This window comes from Zalophus californianus, chromosome 15 (genome assembly GCF_009762305.2).
Source record: "Zalophus californianus isolate mZalCal1 chromosome 15, mZalCal1.pri.v2, whole genome shotgun sequence".
Taxonomy (NCBI): Eukaryota; Metazoa; Chordata; class Mammalia; order Carnivora; family Otariidae; genus Zalophus; species Zalophus californianus.
Genome location: NC_045609.1, coordinates 21,745,821 through 21,768,418, shown reverse-complemented (window position 1 = coordinate 21,768,418; position 22,598 = coordinate 21,745,821). Strand labels below are relative to the sequence as shown.

Below are 22,598 nucleotides of genomic sequence, written 5' to 3'. Positions count from 1 at the left end.
GGGACTGAGGGTTCTTTCATTCTGGCTCAGCTACCGTCTTAGGAAGTGTGCCTAGGGCACCTGGGTGGCTCAGTCGTTAAGTGTCTGCCTTCAGCTCAGGTTATGATCCTAGGGTCCTGGGATCGAGTCCCACATCAGGCTCCCTGCCCTGCAGGAAGCCTGCTTCTCCCTCTCCCACTCCCCCTGCTGGTGTCCCTGCTCTTGCTGTCTCTGTCTCTGTCAAATAAATAAATAAAATCTTAAAAAAAAAAAAAAGAAAAGAAAAAAGGAAGTGTGCCTAGACCTCAGGGTTGGGTCTTTCTTAACATTCCCACCTTTTTGACTATGGCAATCAACCTCTGCCTTTTATCTGTGGTTTTAGAGTTGAAGGCTTTTCATATATACTGCCAAATTGCATCCCAGAAAGCATGTGTAAGTTTACATTTCACGAGCAGCAAATGAGGGTTCTCTTAAGCATGCATTTTCGTCTCTAACATCACTGGGCTCTTTTGATATGCTGGGATTCCATATTTTTGTTGCAGACTTACACAATGGAAGTGTAGCACTGGGTCATGTGCATAGTAGGACATAAAACATTTTTATTGGTTAACCAATGAAGCAGAATATAAATGTCCCATTGAGTGGTCCAGGGGTACCACTTTCATTTTGATTTGTTCCTAATTGACAGAAGCAGTCACTACCAGATTCGAGAACGCAAAAGTATGTACTTCATGCAGAAGCTCCATTTGACAGAGAGGAGAAGCAATAGTTGTTTCTAGGCCACTGCCCAAGAGTCTAGAAAACTGAATTCTCATCCTGATTCTGCCTCTAATTCACTGTCTTTTAATATACAAATTACTGACCAGTTCTGTTTCCCCATTTTATCTGTCAAATAGGATTAGTGATTTAGTTCAATAGAGTGTGGTGAAGATAAAATGAAATTATGTAAGTGTAAGCCCTTTACAACACTTTTTAAGTGCTATAGAAATATAAAGTATTCCTCTAGGGTCAGAGAGGTGTAGAAAAACGTGGGAGTTAGAATTTCAACGCATCTTTTGACATCTATGTATCACTGTATGAGAGAGTACATGAATATGGAAGAGAGCAAAATTAGAAGTAGAGTCTTTCTCTCACTAAAATTAGCCTACTTGTAATGGAGGTTAATTAAGTCCTTCTCAACCAGGCAAGGGCACAGTTTTAAAGGGAAATCACATGTAAGCCCTGACTCCCGCCGGGGACGGATGAGATCTTTGCACCACCTCCCATTCTGGACTCAGTAAGCTTCCTGTTAGACCATGTTTCCTACAGACCTAACCTGCCCCTCCACCTGCTGTCTCAGGTCTAGAATTCATCCACTGTGCTGCTTGGGTCTGCACTCGGACAGTGGAGACAAGCGAGACAATTAAAAAGTCATCAGGAATTTTGTTTCCTTCTGCCAGCTTTCATTCACACCAAAAATAGTCCACAACAAAGGGGACCAGAGCATACACATGCACAGCATAGAGTTCTACTTCCTCTTTTGTAAACTGTTACACATAGTTGAAACCTTCAGCTGTGGCCTGGTAGATCTAGAGCAGGGTCAGCAAACTACCATCCCCAGGCCAAATCCAGCCCACTGCCTGTTTTTGTAAATAAAGTTTTATTGAAACACAACCATTCCCATTTCTTTACATATTTCATGTGGCTGCTTTAGCCCTACAATGGCAGAACTGAATAGTTGCAGTAGAACTTGTATGTCTTGCAAAGCTGAAAATATTTGCTATCTGGCCCTACACAGAGAAAGTTTGTCTACCCTGGTCTAGAGCAATGATACTCATCCTGTGTACTCCCCATCAGCATTACTGAAGCAAATTTGGTTTCCTGAGGTCTTTCTTCTTCTTTCATGTAATGAATCAGTTGATACTTTGGCACCCAAGAATGATGAGGACAAGAGTTGTTCAGATAGGAGAATGTAATGCCAGGAGCATTATAGTTTATAATATTTAGAAAAGTTTATAGAAAATACGTGGCAAAAGAACATATCTAAAACACTCCATGAGGATGAAAGCAGCTAAATCTGGAAGTTAGAAAAGTCTACACAATGAATTACTCAGTTTTTTCAATAAATTAATAGTCATGGACAAAAGAACGCAGAGTTGGGCACCTGCGGAGATTAAGAGACGTAAGGGACATTTCAAACTAATGCAGGTGTGGCTCTTCTAATTTGAACAACTCTGCTGAACTAACTGACCTAATGGGAGAATTTGAACACTGACAGGGTCTTGGTGTTATGAAGGGATTATTTTTACTTTGTTAAATATGGTAATGGTGTTGTGATTTCTTGTTTAAAAAATCCTTATCTGTTAGAGTTAAATTGCAGTATTTGTGGGTGAAATAATATGCCTAGGATTTTTCTCTTCCTTCTCTTAAATTTCTGCACACACACACACACACACACACACACACACACAAAATAGCAGGGACCATAGAAGAAATAAAATCACCAAAAGGTTGAAAAGTATTGAACCATAGTGATAAGTACATGAAGCTCATGCCTTTCTTTCAAACTATGTATCTGTTTGAAAATTTTCATCGTAAGTTGTTTTCTAAAAAACCCAAGTTGAGTCATACTTTAATTTGAATCCTGGTTTTGCCAGCTATTTGTGTTTCGGTAAAATAGACATTATAAGTCAGATTGTTTATGGCATTGTGAGGATTATGAGAATTAAATGAGATAGTAAAGAGTTAAGCACAGTGCCTAACACACGGGAATGATCAGTACCTGGGAGCTGTGGCATTGTATCTGCTATCAAATGACAAGAACATAACCCCTTACAAGCTGAGATGATGCATCCTATAATTGACTTATGTGAACAATGGACCTTAAATCCATATTGTTGCTACATGGGAGTAAGGAGCCAAAATAGAAAATGTTTTCACTGTATACACACATTTCCCTGACAGTCTGGAAACAGCCATAGTACCTGTAAGATGCATGGAGGAAAGACCTGTAGTATTGAGGGGTCATGACTGGAATTTCAGATTGTCCTAAGGAGATGTGTATTCCTCAATGGGAATTTCAAAAACAGTTTTCTGTGACATTGCTAATAAATGCCTGTGAACATATTTTAAAAGCCCCATGTGCATGGGCAGTCCTGTGACTTTGGTACTGACCATTTTCCCACTTGGAGTTGCTATTGTCTCTCCTTGATATCTTGTGCTCAAATGAACCCAGAGATGGCTCTGAGTAACATGATACTCCTTTCACTGAGTCTCAGCCAATGTAATCAGCCACTTAGTCAACCACTTATTACCCAATATGTATCACGCAAGCTTGTAAGACAACACATTGACTTAATGCCGCAGGATTTTAGAGCAAAAAAAAATGAAAATAAAAATAAAGCCGTCTCATCATCAGTCACCTCAGTCAAATGAAATAAAGTTGGACCCAACCCCACAGACTGTGTTCCTTAAAATTCATCCCTTTTTGGGAGGGATGAGTAAAATTACTGTCAGAAATGTTGGGATATAAATTTACTGAGTAAAATTAGTAAAGTAAAATTACTCTCAGAAATGTTGGGAAGTATTCTGTTCACAGTGGCTGTTAAAAAGAAAATTAAAAAGTGAGAACATGCTGGGGGAAGTTGAGGAAGCGGTGTTTTGGTGCTGAAAGTGTACTTCTTTTCTGTTCTCCTACAGAATGACATCACGCCTTTACACGTTGCATCAAAAAGAGGAAATGCCAATATGGTAAAACTATTGCTTGACCGAGGAGCTAAAATTGATGCCAAAACGAGGGTAAGAGCGTAATTTGTGTACATGCTTATACTTCTTCTCAGTAAGTAAGAATTCTTCTGATACCTTCACACGGGTTCAACGCCAGCTTTACTTTTCCTTCATTTGTTGTAGTCTCTGAGAAAATGACTACTAAAGTTATTTGTCCTAAAATGGGATGCTGATCCATATTTATAAATCTGCAATACATGTTTAAATGGTGTGTGGCTTTAACTGTAAAAACTAACACCTAAGGTCTAGAGTTTTAGTTGAGTTAGATTTTTAAGAATTCAGTCACTGCTTGACACTACAGGCTGGGCTGTTTGGTCAGTTTGACATTAAAACTGACAGTTGGGCACCTGGGTGGCTCAGTCGTTAAGCGTCTGCCTTCGGCTCGGGTCATGATCCCAGGGTCCTGGGATCGAGTCCCACATCGGGCTCCCTGCTCGGCGGGAAGCCTGCTTCTCCCTCTCCCACTCCCCCTGCTTTTGTGTTCCTGCTCTCGCTATCTCTTTCTCTGTCAAATAGATAAATAAAATCTTTAAAAAAATAAAACTGACAGTTATTCTATTTAAAAACAAATCTGTCTACTTTTGCACACTGCTGGTGGAAATGGAAAATGGGGCAGCTACTATGGAAGAATGTATGGAGGTTCCTCAGAAAGTGAAAAATAGAACCACCCTACCATCCAGCAGTTCCTCTACCGGGTATTTACCCAAAAGTATTGAAAGCAGTATTGTGAAGCAATATTTGCCCACTCGTGTTCAATTGCAGCATTATTCGCAATAGCCAAGAGGTGGAAGCAAGCCAAGTGTCCATCGACAGATGAATAGATAAAGAAAATGTTATGTATACATGCAATGGAGTATTATTCAGCCTTAAAAAGGATGGAATGCTGTCACATCCTACAACAGGAATGAATCTTAAGGACGTCATCCTGTGTGAAAGAGGCCAGTCACAAAAGTGTAATACTATATGATCCCACTATTCTGTGGAGTATCTAGAGTGGTCAAAATCATAGAAGTGGAAGCGAAATGGTGCTTGCCTGGGGCTTTGGGACAGAGAAATGAAGAGTGTTGTTTAATAGGTATAGAGTTTGAATTTTACAAGATGAAAAATTTCTAAAGATGTTACATAACTATGTGAATACAGTTAACATTACAGAAATGTGTACTTAAAAATGGTTAAGGGAGTACATTTTATATTGTGTGGTTTTTTACTGCAATTTAGAAATTAAAAAAAAAAAAACTACAAATCTGTTTGGCTAGGTGTTTGGCATGCTGCTTGATTTGGTGAAATGCATTGTGGGTAGGGGAAGGAACTGAGTCCCAGAAGCAAGTTCGAATCCCAGATGCTAACCTTAGCCAGTTGACTTCAGTAAGCTGTTTAATCTTCTGCATGTAATTTCTCTATCTGAAATTAAAGAAAATGAATGGCCACCCTGAAGGGTCGTTGCAATGATCACGTTAATGTTTGTAAACTGTGTTGGCATAAAGTCGGCCCCAGAAATAAGTCCCAGTCATTGCTGGTATAACTCAGAGGTCCAATTAGCATTAAACTTCTGACCAAGGGATTATCGTTTTCAACGTTTCATGTATTTGTTATAAGGTGTGAGCAAGAGCGGGTAACAAAGGCTAGTAACGAGGTGGTCTCTCTATACACAGCCCGCTGTCCGAGGGTCCTGGGTAGTTTGTAGCCGCACATCCTGGGCTCCCTCCAAGCAAGAATGCTGATCTTAGTGTTTCCACAACTGGCCTGGTAACCTGAACCTGATTCCTGCAGCTCCTTGATTTGTTACTTCATTTATTGTTCGCTGCATTGATTCACTCAACCAATATTGAGGGTGCCTGTTGTGGGGCAGGCCTGGTGAGGAGATAGAGCAAGACCGCAAGACGCTGTCCCTCGCCTCGTGAAGCCGATGGGCAGTATGTCCCCTGTACTCTGACCAGAAGACGGCCCTGCCGTAGGTACTTAGCAGGAGATCCACGCTGCTTCTTCCTGATAACTACATCTGTACCTTAAAAGAAACAAGCTTTCTAGAGAGGAGGAGTGAAGAATGATGAAGTTTTACCCCCTAAAGGATTGTCTGACTGGGCAAGTAAATTGAACAGAGCTCTTTTTGAATTGGCTTTGCATTATTTAATAAGAAGCCATAACCAGTATGCTAGAGCTGCCGCTTTAAATGGCAGAGGTCTTCCGCTAATATAGGCTATTTAAAGAGGTTGTTAAGGAATAAGACAGAATCAGCGCTTATGCCCCTTGATTACCATGTAGAGCTAAAGGATCATTTGTGACTAGGGAGAATTTTTACGAAAAGAATGAGGAATCCTGGAGCCAAGCAGGAAAGAGGAGATTGAAGGGATATACCTGGATATCTGGCTAGGGTTTTAGTGGCTAAGTGGATTAGAAATTACCTTATTTCTCCCTTGATAAGATCATCAATCACAGGCAAAATTCCTTTTTGGTCATTTTGCATCATTTATCAAACACTTACTTGCTGTATTTGATACAGTGACAGGAGAAAAGGGTATCTGGGGGACTCAGTCCCCAGGTTTATGGGGCATATAGTGACACCAGGGTTAAAACATAAAAATCTTCTGGATGAAAGTATCTGAGATAGAGAATAATGTAGTAGGCAACTTGGCACACTGTGCAAATTCAGGATGCAACTTAGTTTCTCTGCCATTTTGCCTCCCTGTTCTGACAGGCTCTCTGCTTTGGAATAAGATGCAGACTCCTTTTTCCCATCCATTCAGTTGTAGCTGGGATTTTCTTTTCTCCTGTGCTATGTGACTGGCGTGTGAACGTGAAGGAGACAGAAACAGAGAGCAGACAAGCCTGTCCTGCTTCTGTTGTTGTCCCGCAGGGAGTGGGGGGAGGGTGGGATGTGAGTCGGGCACGGGCTGAATTCCTGGCAGGCCGTATTGAAGAAAGTGCAGTACATACCCCAGATATGTAAACTATGCTGTGTTCTTCTCATCAAAGCTTCCCTTCTGTCTGGCTGAAATGACTGAGTAGTGATCAGGTGTGTGGGTGAAAGGGAGGGAGGCAGCTGAAATGTCAGAAAGCCCTGGGGACAAGCCTAAAAACCGAAAACAAATTGTTCATGAATACAAGTTTTAACTACTCAATCCAGTAGCTCTTGGGAAAATAAATGTTGTTATCTACTGATCCACCTCCTACCAGGTACCCATTACTGTTATGGCTACCTTGTTGCATCAATAGTCTGCCCTGTTACATGCAGTCCCCCGTGTTTAGAGACAGGAAAACATCCCTGGATTTCACTTCAGGGGCCAGCACTCCGTGGGACCTGGTCGGCTCCCTCTGTTCCCTGCATGGGCTGCTGACCTAGTACAGGACTCAGGTTCGAAGCAGACTCTTAGAGCCCTTTAATTCAAGCAAGAAAACTTGAATTATGCTCAGAGTAGTTTAACTAGGACCTGAGCAAGATCTTACCATCTGGAAAAGCAAATGAGAGTGCATTTTATTTTACCTCAGTGACCTGATCTCGAGTCTTAAGTGTGACTTGCAAGTAAAATTGTGACCTTGGGCAAGTTCACCCTCCTGAGTCTTAGTTTCTGTCCCAGCATGGATGGGGAGTTGTTCCAGATGGTCTTACAAGCTCTTCCATTTGGAGGGGCTCTGGATATTGTTAACTATAAGAATAATTAGTTACTGTAAAATTCAAGGTGGTTATATAAGTTAGGTTGCCGTTACCAAGATGGTAAAGTAAGAGACCTCAGCTTCCATCCCCCAACGAAGATCGTTAGGCAGTTATCCACAAAGAAAAGCAGAGAGCTTAGGAGTCTACTTAAGAATCTTCAGTGACTTGGGGCGGGCGGCGGGGGGGGCGGAACCCTGAGGATAATTGCATAAGAAGGGAAGGAAGACCAGCTTCATTTTGCCTGCATCATCTGATGCCGACCTGGGAATGCCTCAGCCTGAAAGAATTTCCCTCACCAGGAGAGGGAGAGTGGGATGAGTGGCCAGCTTCCCTAGCCTGCAGGACACCGCGTGAGGGAGCCCACCCAGAGACTGGCAGAGCTGCGATGACTAGAGAGAGGAAGGAACAAAGAAACGTAGGTGCTACCAGTATCAGGCACGCAGCAGGGATGACCTTAGCAGCTTCCTTGCCGCAGAAGTAACCGATGGCCAGCGCAGCCACAGCGGGCCGCCTGCAGATTTCACTGGGTTCTGCCTCGCGGATATTCACATTCACAGACCCCAGACTCCTGAGTCCTCCCTTCCTTGCTCCCTGCCCACACCCCACCCCCACCTACATCCACCCCCTGCTGCTAGAGCCAAGGGTCCACACCAGCAGCCAGCCAGTACAAGATGGCAGCCACGACCCCCGTGCGGACCCCCACCTCCATGTGCACACTTGGGCCTAACCCCTCCCCACACTGGCCTGATCCTCATCACCTTCACTGCTGTCCATGTACCTGTGGCACATCACAAGCCAGGAACTCACAGTGGTTTGTGGGTCTGAATTTGGCTCTGCTCCAGCCACTGGCCTTCACCACTTGGCACATGTGTAGGGGACCTTCTAGCTGTGCACCTGTATGCCCCAACCAGACCTTCATTAGTGGCTTCTGAGCCTAAGCCCACACCCTTGGGGAGACCCTGCAGCTGCAGGAGTACACGCTATTGGCAGGGCCCCCACAGCTGTTTGAGGGCTGGATCTGGCCCTGCCTCCTGCCCCTTGCCTGACACCCCCCCACGCCAGCCTCCGCTGTGCTGTGCCTGCCATGGTGAGGCCTTGCAGCCACAGTAAGACACACGGACAGCCATGGTCCCCACAGCTGCTGGTACACCTGCAGCTGGCCCTGGCCCCCACCACTCTGTGTATGTTTGCAACCAGCCCCCACCACTACATAGACCTGCAGCTGGCCCCTACTGCTGTGTGCACACCACCAGCTCTGGCCACCACTACTGCGCGCCCCAGCCCCTAGCCACTGGCCCTGGAGGTGCCGCGGATGACTCTAACAACCCCTATAGCCACTGCAGACCCCCCACAGTGCTCACCAAGAACCACGCAGTTGTCAATGTTGTGGAGCCGAGTGGCCTGAGCAGATGAGACATCATATACCCCTGGGACACACCCCCACATTTGGACACACATAAATGGCTGCCACCTTGTACCGGGGCTTACAGCATACTCCAGCATGCCCCCACCCACGGGGGAAGGTCTTTCCATAGCGAGGTCAACTCATAAAGTCTGGTAGAGGTGACTGCTTCTTTAAAGATTTATTTATTTATTTATTTGAGAGAGAGAGAATGAGAGAGATAGAGAGCACGAGAGGGCAGAGGGTCAGAGGGAGAAGCAGACTCCCTGCCGAGCAGGGAGCCTGATGCGGGACTCGATCCTGGGACTCCAGGATCATGACCCGAGCCGAAGGCAGTCGCCTAACCAACTGAGCCACCCAGGCGCCCGTGACTGCTTCTTTAAATGTGCAGACATTTATATGCAAGGCTACAGGGATCTTGACGAATCAGGGCAACACAACACCACCACAGGAACACAGGAAACTTCTAGTAACTGACCCCAAAGAAATGACAATGTCAAAATTGCCTGACAAAGGAGTCAAAATAATTGTTCTAAAGATGCTCAGAGAGCTATAAGAAAACATAGTAAAACAATTTAATGAAATTAGGGGAAAAATACAAGAACAAAATGAAAAGTTCAACAGAGATAGAAAATATAAAAAGAGAACCAAGCAGAAATTTCGAGCTAAAGAAGACAGTGACAGAACCAAAGACCTCAGTAGAGCGCTCCAACAGCAGAGCGGATCAAGCAGAAGCAAGGGCCTTTGAAATTATCCAGTCAGAGGAGCAAAAGGGAAAAAAATGAAAAGGAATGAAGAAAACCTGCAGGACTAAAAAGGCACCACTATATGAAAACAATCTACCCATCACTGAGTCCCAGAAGGAGAAGAGAAACTTACCGAGGACTTAACAAACTGACTTCATGACACCATCCCCCAAATCCAGAGAGTTGTAAGGGTCAGGAGGGGGAAGAAACTAGATGAAGAAGCAGGTGCCCCTAGAGAACAGAAATTGGAGTTTTTTAAGAAAAAATATTAAAGAAAAAGCACCCAGTGGTTTTATGTAAAAAAAAAAGTCACTAGAGTTTTATTGATTAATTGATAAAGCTTTAATACAGCATTTAAACTGCATTTCCAAGTTGTGGAGTATTATTCAGCCATAAACATAAAGGGAAATCCTGCCACTTGCAACAACATGAGTGGACCTTGAGTGCATTATAGGAGGTGAAATAAGTCAGACAGAGAAAGACAAATACTACATGTCATCACTTAGATGTGGAATCTAAAAGCATCACACCCACAGAAATGGTAGAGAGGTGGTTGCCAGAGGCTGAGAGGTAGAGGAAATGGGGAGATGTTGGTCAGAGGGTACAGAGGGTACTAGTTAGAAGGTGTATCTGTTCAGGCATCTAAGGTTCATCCTGGAGACCAGAGCTAGCGATTGTTAGTTAGTATTGTATTGTATATGCAAAGGTTGCTATGAAAGTAGACCTTTAGTATTTTGACCTTAACAACAGCAAAAATTATGTGAGGTGAAGAATGTGTTAAGTAACCTTATCGTGGTAAGCATTTCACTATATATGTGCCAGATCATCACATGGTATAACCTAAACATACACAATGTTCCAGGTCAATTTTATTTCGGTAAAGTTGGGGGATGCCAGGGAAGAGGCTTATACATGAATATTCCTAAAACCGTTTAGCTAGGATCTGATGAACCACAAAGCCTGTGGTCTTTTTTCCATTTAGTTCATTTCAAGAAAGCTTCTCCTGTTTTCTCAGCCTCTTAATGGATTGATGTCAACTGGCTTGTTGTCTTCTCCCGTAGAATAGACAGGAGTAAGTACCTCGAGTATCTCTGTAATAATGGTGGCAAATGTGCTGAGATATAAACATACATCAAGGCAGATTTTTCCAGTCTGGTCTATATGCAGATCCTAATTTTAAAATAATTTTTTGAAATTTGTTCATTTTTTTTCAATAAGATTTTAATAGCTTTATTTATAGACAAATGCTTTGCAAAGAATGGCTACTTGTGATAGCCTGCTGGTTTGTTTTTTAATTTTTTCCTTTAACTCTAGCTCTGTGTAAAGCTAGCATGTATACTTCTTGAAGGAAGATACTTTGCAATGGGTGGTATCTCATCATTTTCCTTCTCCTTTGCATCAGTTCACAGCCAAATCAAAGGCTCAATGTGGACCCGAATCAGAACCATTTTAAGGCTTCGTATCACCTTCCGAGTTCTCTCTTTTCACTGGCTCTTCTCTTCCCAATAGTAAAGGCAGCTGTGCTTGTATTTAGTGCTTCAGAAAAGATGGCCGAGTTCCAGGTAGAGTCAGTAATACCAGTGCTCTGATTCCCAGAACGCCGCTCTAATCACGCCTCTCCCAGCTTCCAGTTGTCCTAGCAGGTGCCACTGCCTGCATCCGCATACAGTCACCATTACTACCACATCACATCCCAGGCTCCACCTTGGCACTCAGATGTACACATTCATCTTAGTATCTGTACCACTTGGCATACTTCCTGGCATATACCAGGTGTTTAGTAAGTATTTGCTGAATATATAAAAATAAAAGATACTCTCCTTAGTGTTAATTTGCCAAAAGGTCTTAACTTTCTTGGCTTTATACTGATCCTTTGGTAATGTAATTTTGCTCCCTGAAGTTAACGGCTTCCAATTGATTTATAAGAATGAAGAGACATTTGTGTGCAAGTAGATAAAGGGTTTTCAGAATACCTCAAATCTGTCATTTGTTAAATTCTTACTATTCTGGGAAGGGGTCAGGGGACACTTGGGTGCCCTGTATTTTTAGCTTGTCCTTTCCCAGAAATGCAACTGGTTCTATTTTACAGGTTAAATACAAAGAGAAGAGTAATATTGGTATTGACTTTTACTTTCTATTTTATTTCCAGAAGTGTATTGCCCTGCCTAAAAATAAATCCTAAAGAAAATATTAAATATTTTATGGTCATAAAATCGCCTCCATCAAAGAGAAAATTCTAATACAATACTTACTCCTTAGAGTTCCAACATAGACATGTTGGCTAGAGCATGTGAAGTAATGCAAAATACTCTGGGTTTCTACACTAATCAAGATGAATTTGATAATATTTATGTCATTCAAAAATAAATGAATTTTTAATTTTTACACCACAAATATTAAAAGTTAATTGAAATTTATTTGAATTCAAAGAAAGGCAATGGCACCTTCCCCCAAATGTTGCTGTGAACCTTAAACCACTCTAAAAAAATTAAGTCTTAATATTAAAAAAAGGAAAGTACAATTAATCATGAAATGCCCTTAGCTTTCAAAACGTGAAAATCTCTTTAAAGGAAAGAATGCTTTTGAGAGTTGCAAAGAGTTCTGAGAACATGACAGGAGCATGTTCTCCCCTTCTGTCTCTTTCTCTCTATTTCTTTCTCTCCTAATGATTTTACAGCATATTGGAAACCCCATTTCACTTACCAAATTAGAGATATAAAAGTATTGGGTAAATTTTGTGTGCCACCGAAGCCAGGCTCTCGTGAAGAATCTACAAAGCAGGCTCAGGACAGGTATTATTTTCATTAATTCCTGTGTGGTTCTAAGTGCTGGTGCCCAGAGGGTACTCTACTCTTTCTCCTATTTTCCTGTGATGTATGTCAGTAATGCTCACATCCTATTTCTTTGAAATAACTCGACATCCATTAGGCACACAAGTACTCTATAGTTATCAGTGGTAAGCATCTTTAATTGTCCTCCTTCCCAAAGGAAAGATACGGTAAATAATTAAGTCAGTATTGCTTTTTTAAAATGTCAACTTTAATTTGAATTTTTTCCATGTGACATCTTCTAAGAACTATATAAAAAGCAACTTTGTGTATTTAAAATCATATTTTATATGATTTCAGTTTCTACCTACTGAAAATTCAAGAGGTCCCTTATCTATTTATAGAAGGAATATTCCCAAAGTAGTGTGTGATAGAAACAAATATAAACTATGACAGTATAGTGTGTAGAAGTCACATATTCATGTTTTTACTCAACTGTATTAGAGTTTTGACTTCAAGTAATGGTGGAGTATTTTATATTGAACTAAACCTCCTGCTGATAAAAATCATAATCTCTGGAAAAATGGTTTTTAAAAAACTTTGGAGGCACTGAAAAGTAATCAAAACTTGGCATAAATTGGAGTGAATTCAACTTTTGAAAGAACTAAATAACATAAGATGAGGTCTATATTTATATGGCAGGAACTGTGATACAATTCATGGAGAAAGTCACAGTGTTATTGTCTTGAGGTCAGAGGATCAAGTTTGGGGCTGTAAGAGTGGCTAGATATTCAGGGAGGAATCACTGAAAGGAGGGAACCACAAATAAAGCGCTGAAGTCAATATAATAACTCCCCACAATCCTTGGCTGAGCCCTGAAGTATGTATGTTGGGGGGATTGAAACACCAAGGAGGACAGAGGGAAATAACAGGTAAAAAAAAAAATGGAAAGCTGAGAAGAAAGTTCAGCAGGGCCTTTTGCTAGGAGGACAATCACCATATCAGGGAGGCTTGGTAAATATCTTTGGTTTTTTTTTTTAACTCTATAAGGACTGCATCTTAGAAGTTCTGACTGTGTCCCAAGTCTAAATTTACTCTTGGAATAAGGACAAAACTGAAACAGACCTGTCATTGAAAACCTAAAAGCAAGTCCCTACAATATCAGAGTCTTTATAGCATATTATTCACAATATCCAGTATTTAAATTAAATTTAACATATAATTTAAAAATTAGTAGTACACAAGAGCAAAAAATTCTGACTTGCTGTCCGAAGGAAAAGTTATGTAATAAAAACAGAACCATAGATGACTCAGATGTTGGAATTAATAGACTTTAAAATAACTATGATAATATGTTAAAGATCTGAAGGAAAAGATATAATGAGTAAGGCAAAAAACATTTTCAGGGGAAATAAGGAAATCTTAAAAAACTAAATCTTAGAACTAAACAATATCTAGAATTAAAAAAAATTAACTGGATGGGATAAGGAACAGATTGAATACAAAGGGTGAAAGAATTGGTGAACTTGAAGACAAGTTGTAAAAATCATCCAAACTGTAGAACAGAAAGCAAAAAGATTAAAAATCAAATTAACACCGTGTCAACAACCTATGGAATACTAGCAAGCTGACTAAATACATACGATGCAGCCCAAGAAGCTGAGGAGAAAGAGAATGGAGTAGAAAAGATTTCCACTTCAATCATAAACTGCAATCCCTGGACCCAGGAAACTTAGCACACCCCACGGAGGATAAATACAAAGCAAGCCACACAGAGGCACATCATAGTGAAGCTGCTAAATGTCAAAGATAAAGAAAAAAAAGGAAGACAGCCAGAGAAGAAGACGCATTATAAATGGAAAAACAGTGATGAGATTGTGATCTAACTTCTTATCAGAAACACTGGAGGCCAGAGGTACCTGGGTGGCTCAGTCTGTTAAGCGTCTGCCTTTGGCTCAGGTCATGATCCCAGGGTCCTGGGATCGAACCACACATCGGGCTCCCTGCTCCACGGGAAGCCTGCTTCTCCCTCTCCCACTCCCCCTGCTTGTGTTCCCTCTCTCACTGTCTCTCTCTCTCTGTCAAATAAATAAATAAAATCTTAAAAAAAAAAAACCCACAAAGAACAGTGTGGGGAAATAGACAACAAATAGCATAAGAGTGTGTGACCTAGGCTCAGAGAGAAACACATGGTTGTCTAAGCAGAGAGAACAACAGAAGGACTTTGCTTTTTTTAGTTTAATTTAAATATATAGAATGTATGACAGGGACAGCAAGGAAGGGAATTAGAAAGAGATACTTCTCTCTCCTATACATAAATGGTGGAAATGAATTCTAGATCTTAAAAGGAGATTGTTTTACAATAGAGGGAATCCGATCCCTCAGATGGAGCCAAGGCAAAGTATAAATTCTGAGTCCAGCCATTTGCTTGCACATGACCTTGAAGGTACATCCATCCTCTGGAGCAGCTTTCTCATCTATAAATGGAACTTCTGATGCCTTCCTCATAAGTTGTAAAGACTCAATAAGATCACAAATATAATGTGCCTGTAACAACAGGGGGGTTTCAAAAAATGCAATAGCACTCCCTCCTAGGCCAAATCTACCACCACTGAACACACACAAAATGAGGATACAGTTAGAATTTTTGGTAGAAGTATACAGATATGAGAGGAGCATTACTGTTGGACTGCAGTTGCTGCCCTTTTACTTCTCTCTAGCTCTGATAACTCTCCCCTCCCTGAGTAGTACCTGCTTTTTGTTTCATTGTTTTCAGTTTTCAATTATATATCACATCCTGTTTTACATCCATGATAAAGGAAAAGAGTTCCCTCTGCTTGATTTCCTTTTTCTTCTCGAGGGTGAGATTTTTTTTTTTTTTTTTTTTTTTTCTTACAGGGAAGGAAAGAAAGGAACCTACAGAATACAAGTCAAAATAAATGTCCATTTTTAAAAGTATTTCCCAGGTCATGGATTTGTATCATTTCAGTATTGGCTTTGAGCAAATTCAGCCTGTTAAGAACATATTCTGGGTGCAGTATTCTCAGGTGTGATGCCTTCGTGTCCTGTTCCATGCTTTTCAGCAAAACAGGACCTGAAAGAAAGCCTTTTTGACCTTCGAGTGTACAAGGTTTTGCTCTTAGGCTAACACAAGAGAGCATTTTGTCCAGCCAGTAAAGTACAGTTTCCCACCTCAGTAATAAGATTACTGTCACTGAGGTGAAATATGAGATCTGGATGAGCCAGTTGGCTTTGCTTCAGAATTCTCCCCAAGGGAATACTTGTTCATTATGTTAGCGCTTTAAAAATCAGGGGAATTGGAGAAAAAACGAACCCTGTGCAATTTCACTTCCCTCCCATAATGTTACTATGGCAACTCAGCATCCCTCTCTCCAGCTCTGCTCTCCAAGCACACATGCCACCGCCATTCATGAGACAGCCTCCCTGGTGCCCTGGGAATTGCCTGTGTCAAGAATTTGCCGACCGGAGGTCGACACTGTCATATGCAGCTGAAGAACTGCTTTTTGGTCCTAGACCCATTCTAAGTAACCCTGTACATCAACTGTAAATTTCTAGGGGCTGGGAGCAGGTTAGAATCCTCATTTTATATTGGAAAAAAACACTGCTCTAGTTTTAGGGAAAGGAGTACCCCTGATCACTGCTATGTTCCAAAGCACGGGATCCACAAGAGCTCCCTTTAGCTTTTTAAGCTTACAGTATTCTAAGTAAGAGGAAAATATCTTATTTAGAACAACTCCTCTGATATTTTTCTTACTCTGAGAGCTGAAAAGACTCGTAATAGTCTTTTGTCACATTTTTAAAATCATTTATTCATTGAGAATTTTATTTTTCTGGAAAGAAAGACAAAATCTAACAGTCTTGAAGTACAAAATGAGTCTAGTCTTAAAAAGGTAACAAGGAAAGGAATTTTTAACCAACTAACTAAAAAACCTTTTTTGAAAGACTAGTGCCAAAACCCATTCATATGGTCTCTCCATGCGTTCATTTACTCATTTTTATTAAGCAACTTTCACGGATACAGTACTAAGTTACCGTCTCTGTGAGAGTCAAATATCCCTTAAACTAGTAGCCTTGTGCTCGGAAGCAGTCTCATTGAAAGGATAATACCTGTTCACAAATGACTAAGACACTCACTAAAAAGTTAGTTTCCCAAAAGAAGTACAGATAAAACAAGGCAGACGCCCTGCAAATAGGATGCTTGTGTCCAATTTTGGAAAAGCTTCCTAAGAACACAGGACTTTGAAATGGTACACATTGGAATCTTGGAGAGAGTGGAAAGGGGACTCCGTGCAGGTACCCCGTGTGGGCAATGCAGAGAAGCAAGAAGACAAAGAGCTGCAGAGTTTGTGGAGGGGGATAGGAGGGAGGGGCACTCGGGGAAGGCTGCCCGCGCTAACCCTGGGAACTGAGGTTTGGCCAGAGAACGAGTGGCAGTTATGGAAGGTCCTCAAACACAGGGCTTCATAATCAGAATGGTGCTTCAGGTGTGTGAATGATAAGCCCCACCCATTTCAAAGCAAAAGAAATTAGTTTGAAATTCAAATTTTTTAAAGGTTTTTTACTTATTTTATTTTTATTGCTTTTATTTATTTATTTATTTGAGACAGAGAGACACAAGAAGGACAGAGGGAGAGGGAGAAGCAGGCTCTCCGCTGAGCAGGGAGCCCGATGCAGGATTCGATCCCAGGACCCTGGGATCATGACCTGAGCCAAAGGCAGATGGTTAACCGCCTGAGCCACCCAGGTGCCCTGGAAATTTAAATACTTAATTTTTAGTCCAAAATATAGGTATTAAGTCAGTGCCGGCTAATTCTCCCCTCCCCCCTTTAAAAAAAACCAAAAACAAAAACAACTGAGCTAAGTGTGAAGCAGTACATGGCAGATACCTTTCAGTCTCACTGCAGGTCGGCTGGTGAGCTGTCTTCTTTGTCACCTTAAAAGCTGATGCTAAAGACCTTGCATTAACTCTGGGCACCAGTTCTCCACTGACCTGTGAATGTCCCCATAGCCAGGCCAGGCCGTCGTGACATCTTGTACAGCTTCCTGATGAGGCAGCTCTCCTGCCAGGATCCGGGCTATTTGAAGTCATGCACTTTTGAAAAGTTGCAGAGCAAATATGTGGAAGATCCAAAGGAGTCAGCCACTCGCGATCAGTGTTAAAAATACTGCAAGTAAAAGTCCAGTTGAAAGAGCCATGCTTCAGGTAGCTCTTTGCAGTTAGCTGGGAACTGAAGATCTTACCCTGGGGAAGCAGCTGACTTGATCATTGAAACCAGGTGATAACAGGAACAATGGCACTTCACAGCTCTTACACTGATGAAAAAATTACCTTCCCCAGCCGAGTCTCTAGAGTCAATGAGTTTTTAATAAATAAACACCAGAGATCAGAGGCAGCAGCTGCAGAATGTAGATAAAAGAAGGCTCAGGGTGGCTGAAAGTTTGAACAGAGGGTCTTTGTTGTAATAACTCCTCCCAAGACATGCCTTGTCTGCCCCGCACCGTCTGGCCGAGTTCTGCAGTCAGCTTGTGCCGCCGTGGGTGAGTCATTGAACCTGCTGGAAGCCTTAAAGTCTTCATTTATTACATGAAGATTATACCTTCTGTATAGGGGTAGTTGTGAGGATCAAATGATAACATAGCTTGGATTGGCTTCACAATAATCTAAGAGAGGAGAAAAGGTCAGGGGTGTGGATGAATCAAGCTTGATCAGGAGGTGACAGTTGATGCTGAGCACCAGACACCAAGAGACTCATTACTCTATTCAGGCTGCTTTAATCTAAAATAGGTTTGAAATTTTCCATAATTAAAACTTTTTTAAAAAAATGAAATGGGTAAAAATGTACATCTATAAGGAATAGTATGTCTCAAAGGATTGAGAGGTCACGATTTTGCCCTCAGCTAGCCAAATACTTTGCATTCAGTATATAGCAGTTTGCTTTGGGGAAGGTAATTTTCAAGGATAAATGAGTTGGTCTAAAATAATTATTTTTTTCTGTGTGACCATAGTTTGAACATGTCTGCACATATTCTGTCACCTCTTATGTCTTAGAGTCTACTTATGAGAAAATGAAAGAAACAGATTTGACCTTTCAGTTCATGAAAGACAATCACTATATGACAGGGTCTGTGTGGAATGTTTTTTTGTGTGTGGTGGAAGGTAGATGTAATTATTATTTCTCCTTCAGATATGTTCAGGTTTTACATTATTGGGAAGACACTTGGACGTCATGGTGTTTTGGGTTTTTTTTTTAATCTGTTCTCAGATTTGATTTTATCCTATTTTATTAGCAAAATGCTATTTCCAACTTAAAAGTCTATACATTGCTTTAGTTTATAAGAGCAAATGTTTTAAATCAGCATAAAAGGCAGAATATTTAAACATGCTCACAGCATGATCAAATGAGGTCATGTAATACTTGTGACTCAAATTTCATTTTTTAAGGAATTTTAATTTTGGGATGTGGCTAGTAGGTTAGAAATAGGATTGTACCTCACCGATTATACACTAGGATATTTAGGGTTATTTTCAAGATCTGCTCATACAATCTAGGAAGTCCTTCTACCCTAGCACCAAAGAAAGACCTAACCAACTCTCAGACACCTGGCCCCAGGGTGCAAAACCTGGGGGTTAAGGGGGACAGAGTAGAGCAAGGGGAAGAGTTCAGGATATCGATGTCATGTTAACAACTGTGTTACTCTAATGACCGAATAACAAATTCTTCTGCTCATTGGATGGGTAGAAATCCTGCTGCCAACAAAAATGAAGGACCTAATAGAGTTGTCTTATGATGCTTCACTGAAAAAAATCTTTGGTGAAACACTAGGCAATTTTGGCATGTAATTCAGGAGTTCAAAGAATTAGTGACACTGCTTTAACAAAAGTTCATCTATTTATGCAGACAAGATGTCTCAGCACGAACATTTATAAAAACAAACATTGGGATAGTGTTTGCACCAAAAATAATAAAATTCCTAGGGATAAACTTAACTAAGAAGGTGAAAGAGCTATACTCTGAAAACTATAAAACACTGATGAAATAAATTGAAGACAACACAAACAAATGGAAAGATATTCCATGCTCATGGACTGGAAGAATAAATATTGTTAAAATGTCGATATTACCCAAAGCAATCTATGAATTTAGCGCAGTCCCTATCAAACTACCAACAGCATCTTTCACAGAACTAGAGCAAACAATCCTAACATTTGTCTGGAACCACAAAAGACCCTGAATAGCCAAAGTAATCTTGAAAAAGAAAAAAAAAAAAAAAAAAACTGGAGGTATCACAATCCCAGATTTCAAGATATCCTACAAAGCTGTAGTAATCAAAACAGTATGGTACTGGCACCAAAATAGACCCATATATCAATGGAACAGAACAGAGATCCCAGAAATAAATCCACAATTATATGGTCAATTCATCTTCGACAAAGGAGACAAGAATATGCAATGGGAAGAATACAGTCTCTTCAACAAATGGTATTGGAAAAACTGGACAGCTACATGCAGAGGAATAAACCTGGACTACTTTCTTACAACATACACAAAAATAAACTCAAAAATTAAGGGCATAAATGTGAGACCTGAAACCATAAAAATCCTGGAAGAGAGCACAGGCAATAATTTCTCCAACATTGGCCCTAGCAACATTTTTCTAGATACATCACCTGGGGCAAGGGAAACAAAAGCAAAAATAAAGTATTGGGACTACATCAAAATAACAAGCTTCTGCATAGAAAAGTAAACAACAAAACTAAAAGTCAACCTACTGGTTGGGAGAAAATGTTTGCAAATGATATCTCTGATAAAGGGTGAGTATCCAAAATATATAGGGAATTTATACCTCAACACCAAAAAACAAATAATCCGATTAAAAAATGGGCAGAAAACATGAACAGACATTTCTCCAAAGACATCCAGTTGGCCAACAGACACATGAAAAATGCTCAACATCATTCATCATCAGGGAAATGCAAATAAAACTACAATGAGATACCACCTCACACCTGTCAGAATGGCTAGAATCAAAAACACAAGAAACAATAAGCGTTGGTGAGGGTGTGGAGGAAGAAAATCCCTTGGGCACTGTTGAAGGAATGCAAACTGGTGCAGCCACTGTGGAAGACAGTATGGAGGTTCCTCAAAAAATTAAAAATAGAGTCACTCTCTGATCCAGTCATACTGAGTCTTTACCCAAAGAATATGAAAACTCTAATTGGAAAAGACATATGCACCCCTATGTTTATTGCAGCGTTATTTACAATAGCCAAATTATGGAAGCAGCCCAAGTATCCATCAATAGATGAATGGATAAAGAAGATGTGGTATAGGGGCACCTGGATGGCTCAGTGGTTGAGCATCTAACTTTGGCTCAGGTCATGATCTCAGGGTCCTGGGATTGAACCCCACATTAGGCTCCCTGTTCAGTGGGGAGTCTACTTGTCCCTCTCCTTCTGCCTCCCCCCTGCTTGTGCTCTCTCTCAAATGAATAAATAAAATCTTTTTTTAAAAATGTATGTGTAGGGCACCCTGGTGGCTCAATTGGTTAAGCGACTGCCTTCGGCTCAGGTCATGATCCTGGAGTCCTGGGATCGAGTTCCGCATCGGGCTCCCTGCTCAGTGAGGAGCCTGCTTCTCCCTCTAACCCTCCCCCCTCTCATGTGCTCTCTCTCTCTCTCTCATTCTCGCTCTCTCAAATAAATAAATCTTTAAAAAAATAAATAAAAAATAAAAATGTATGTGTATACACACACACACACACACACACACACACACACACACACACAGTGGAGTATTATTCAGCCATAAAAAATGAAATCTTGCTATTTGCAACAACATGGATGGATATAGAGGTTATAATGCTCAGTGAAATAAGTCAGTAATTCCACTGATATGTGGAATTTAAGAAACGAAACAAAGGAGAAAAGAGACAAACCAAAAAACAGACTCTTAACTATAGAGAACAAACTGATGGTTACCAGAGGGGAGGTAGGTAGAGGGATGGGTGAAATAGGTGAAGGGGATTAAGAGTACACTTATCAGGGTGAGCACTGAGTAATGCAGAGAATTGTCGGATCACTATATTGTCTACCTGAAACCAATATAACACTGTATGTTAATTATACTGGAATTTTTAAAATATAGAAAAAATTTTAAAAGACTGCATTTGACTTTAAAAAAACAGGATAGTGTTGATGCTGTCTCTCTCTCATTCCAGAATAACTAATATTCATTAGCAGATACATGAACTAGTTGTGAGAACATACTTCTCATTAAGAGAGGAACTTTTTAATAAATTGGTGCTCTTGTATAATAATCATAAAATTTGTAATATGTTTTCACTATTTTGACCAATTATGCCTGAATAATTATAATAACTCCAATTAGGAGATTTATTTTTGATGCTTTAAAAGCTTATGTTCTCAGGAAATCTGTATACTTTTTAAAATTTAACTTCTATATTTTCATAACAAAGAGATATGATATGGTAATTAATTAAAAATACCAAGCCTGGGTGGCTCAGTCAGTTAAGCATCCAGCTCTTGGTTTCTGCTCAGGTCGTGATCTCAGGGTCATGAGATTGAGCCCCATGTTGGCTCCGTGTTCAGCAAGTAGTCTGCTTGAGATTCTTTCCCTCCTTTTGTAGGGGAAGTGAAATGGACAGAAAAATGCAAGAGGGAAAGGACCAATGTCAAATTCCTATTACTAATTCCTATTTTATGAACTATTGGGACTTCATCAAGATAAAAAGCTTCTGCAAAGCAAAGGAACAGTCAACAAAACTAAAAGGCAACCTATGGAATGGGAGAAGATATTTGCAAATGACATATCAGATAAAGGGCTAGTATCCAACACCCAAAAAACTAATAATCCAGTCAAGAAATGGGCAGATGACAGGAACAGACATTTCTCCAAAGAAGACATACAAATGGCTAAGAGACACATAAAAAAATACTCAACATCACTTGGCATCAGGGAAATACAAATCAAAACCACAATGAGACCTCACACCAGTCAGAATGGCTAAAATTAACAAGTCAAGAAATGACAGATGTTGGCGAGGATGTGGAGAAGGGGGAACCCTCCTACTCTGTTGGTGGGAATGCAAGCTGGTGCAGCCACTCTGGAAAACCATATGGAGGTTCCTCAAAAAGTTAAAAATAGAGCTGTCCTACAACCCAGCAATTGTACTGCTAGGTATTTACCCTAAAGATACAAATGTAATGATCTGAAGAGGCACATGCACCCCAGTGCTCATAGCAG

General features: G+C 40.7%; 1 protein-coding gene across 31 annotated transcripts in view; it reads left to right on the top strand.

Annotated features, from left to right (window-relative positions):
* ANK3 (ankyrin 3) overlaps positions 1-22,598 on the top strand; it is a 689,507-nt gene that overhangs the window by 487,938 nt on the left and 178,971 nt on the right. For all 31 annotated transcript variants that reach the window (XM_027595995.2, XM_027596000.2, XM_027596018.2 and 28 more), the window contains one exon: positions 3,658-3,756. In XM_027595995.2, the coding sequence (XP_027451796.2) occupies positions 3,658-3,756 (99 nt within the window). The remainder of the gene's footprint in view (positions 1-3,657; positions 3,757-22,598) is intronic.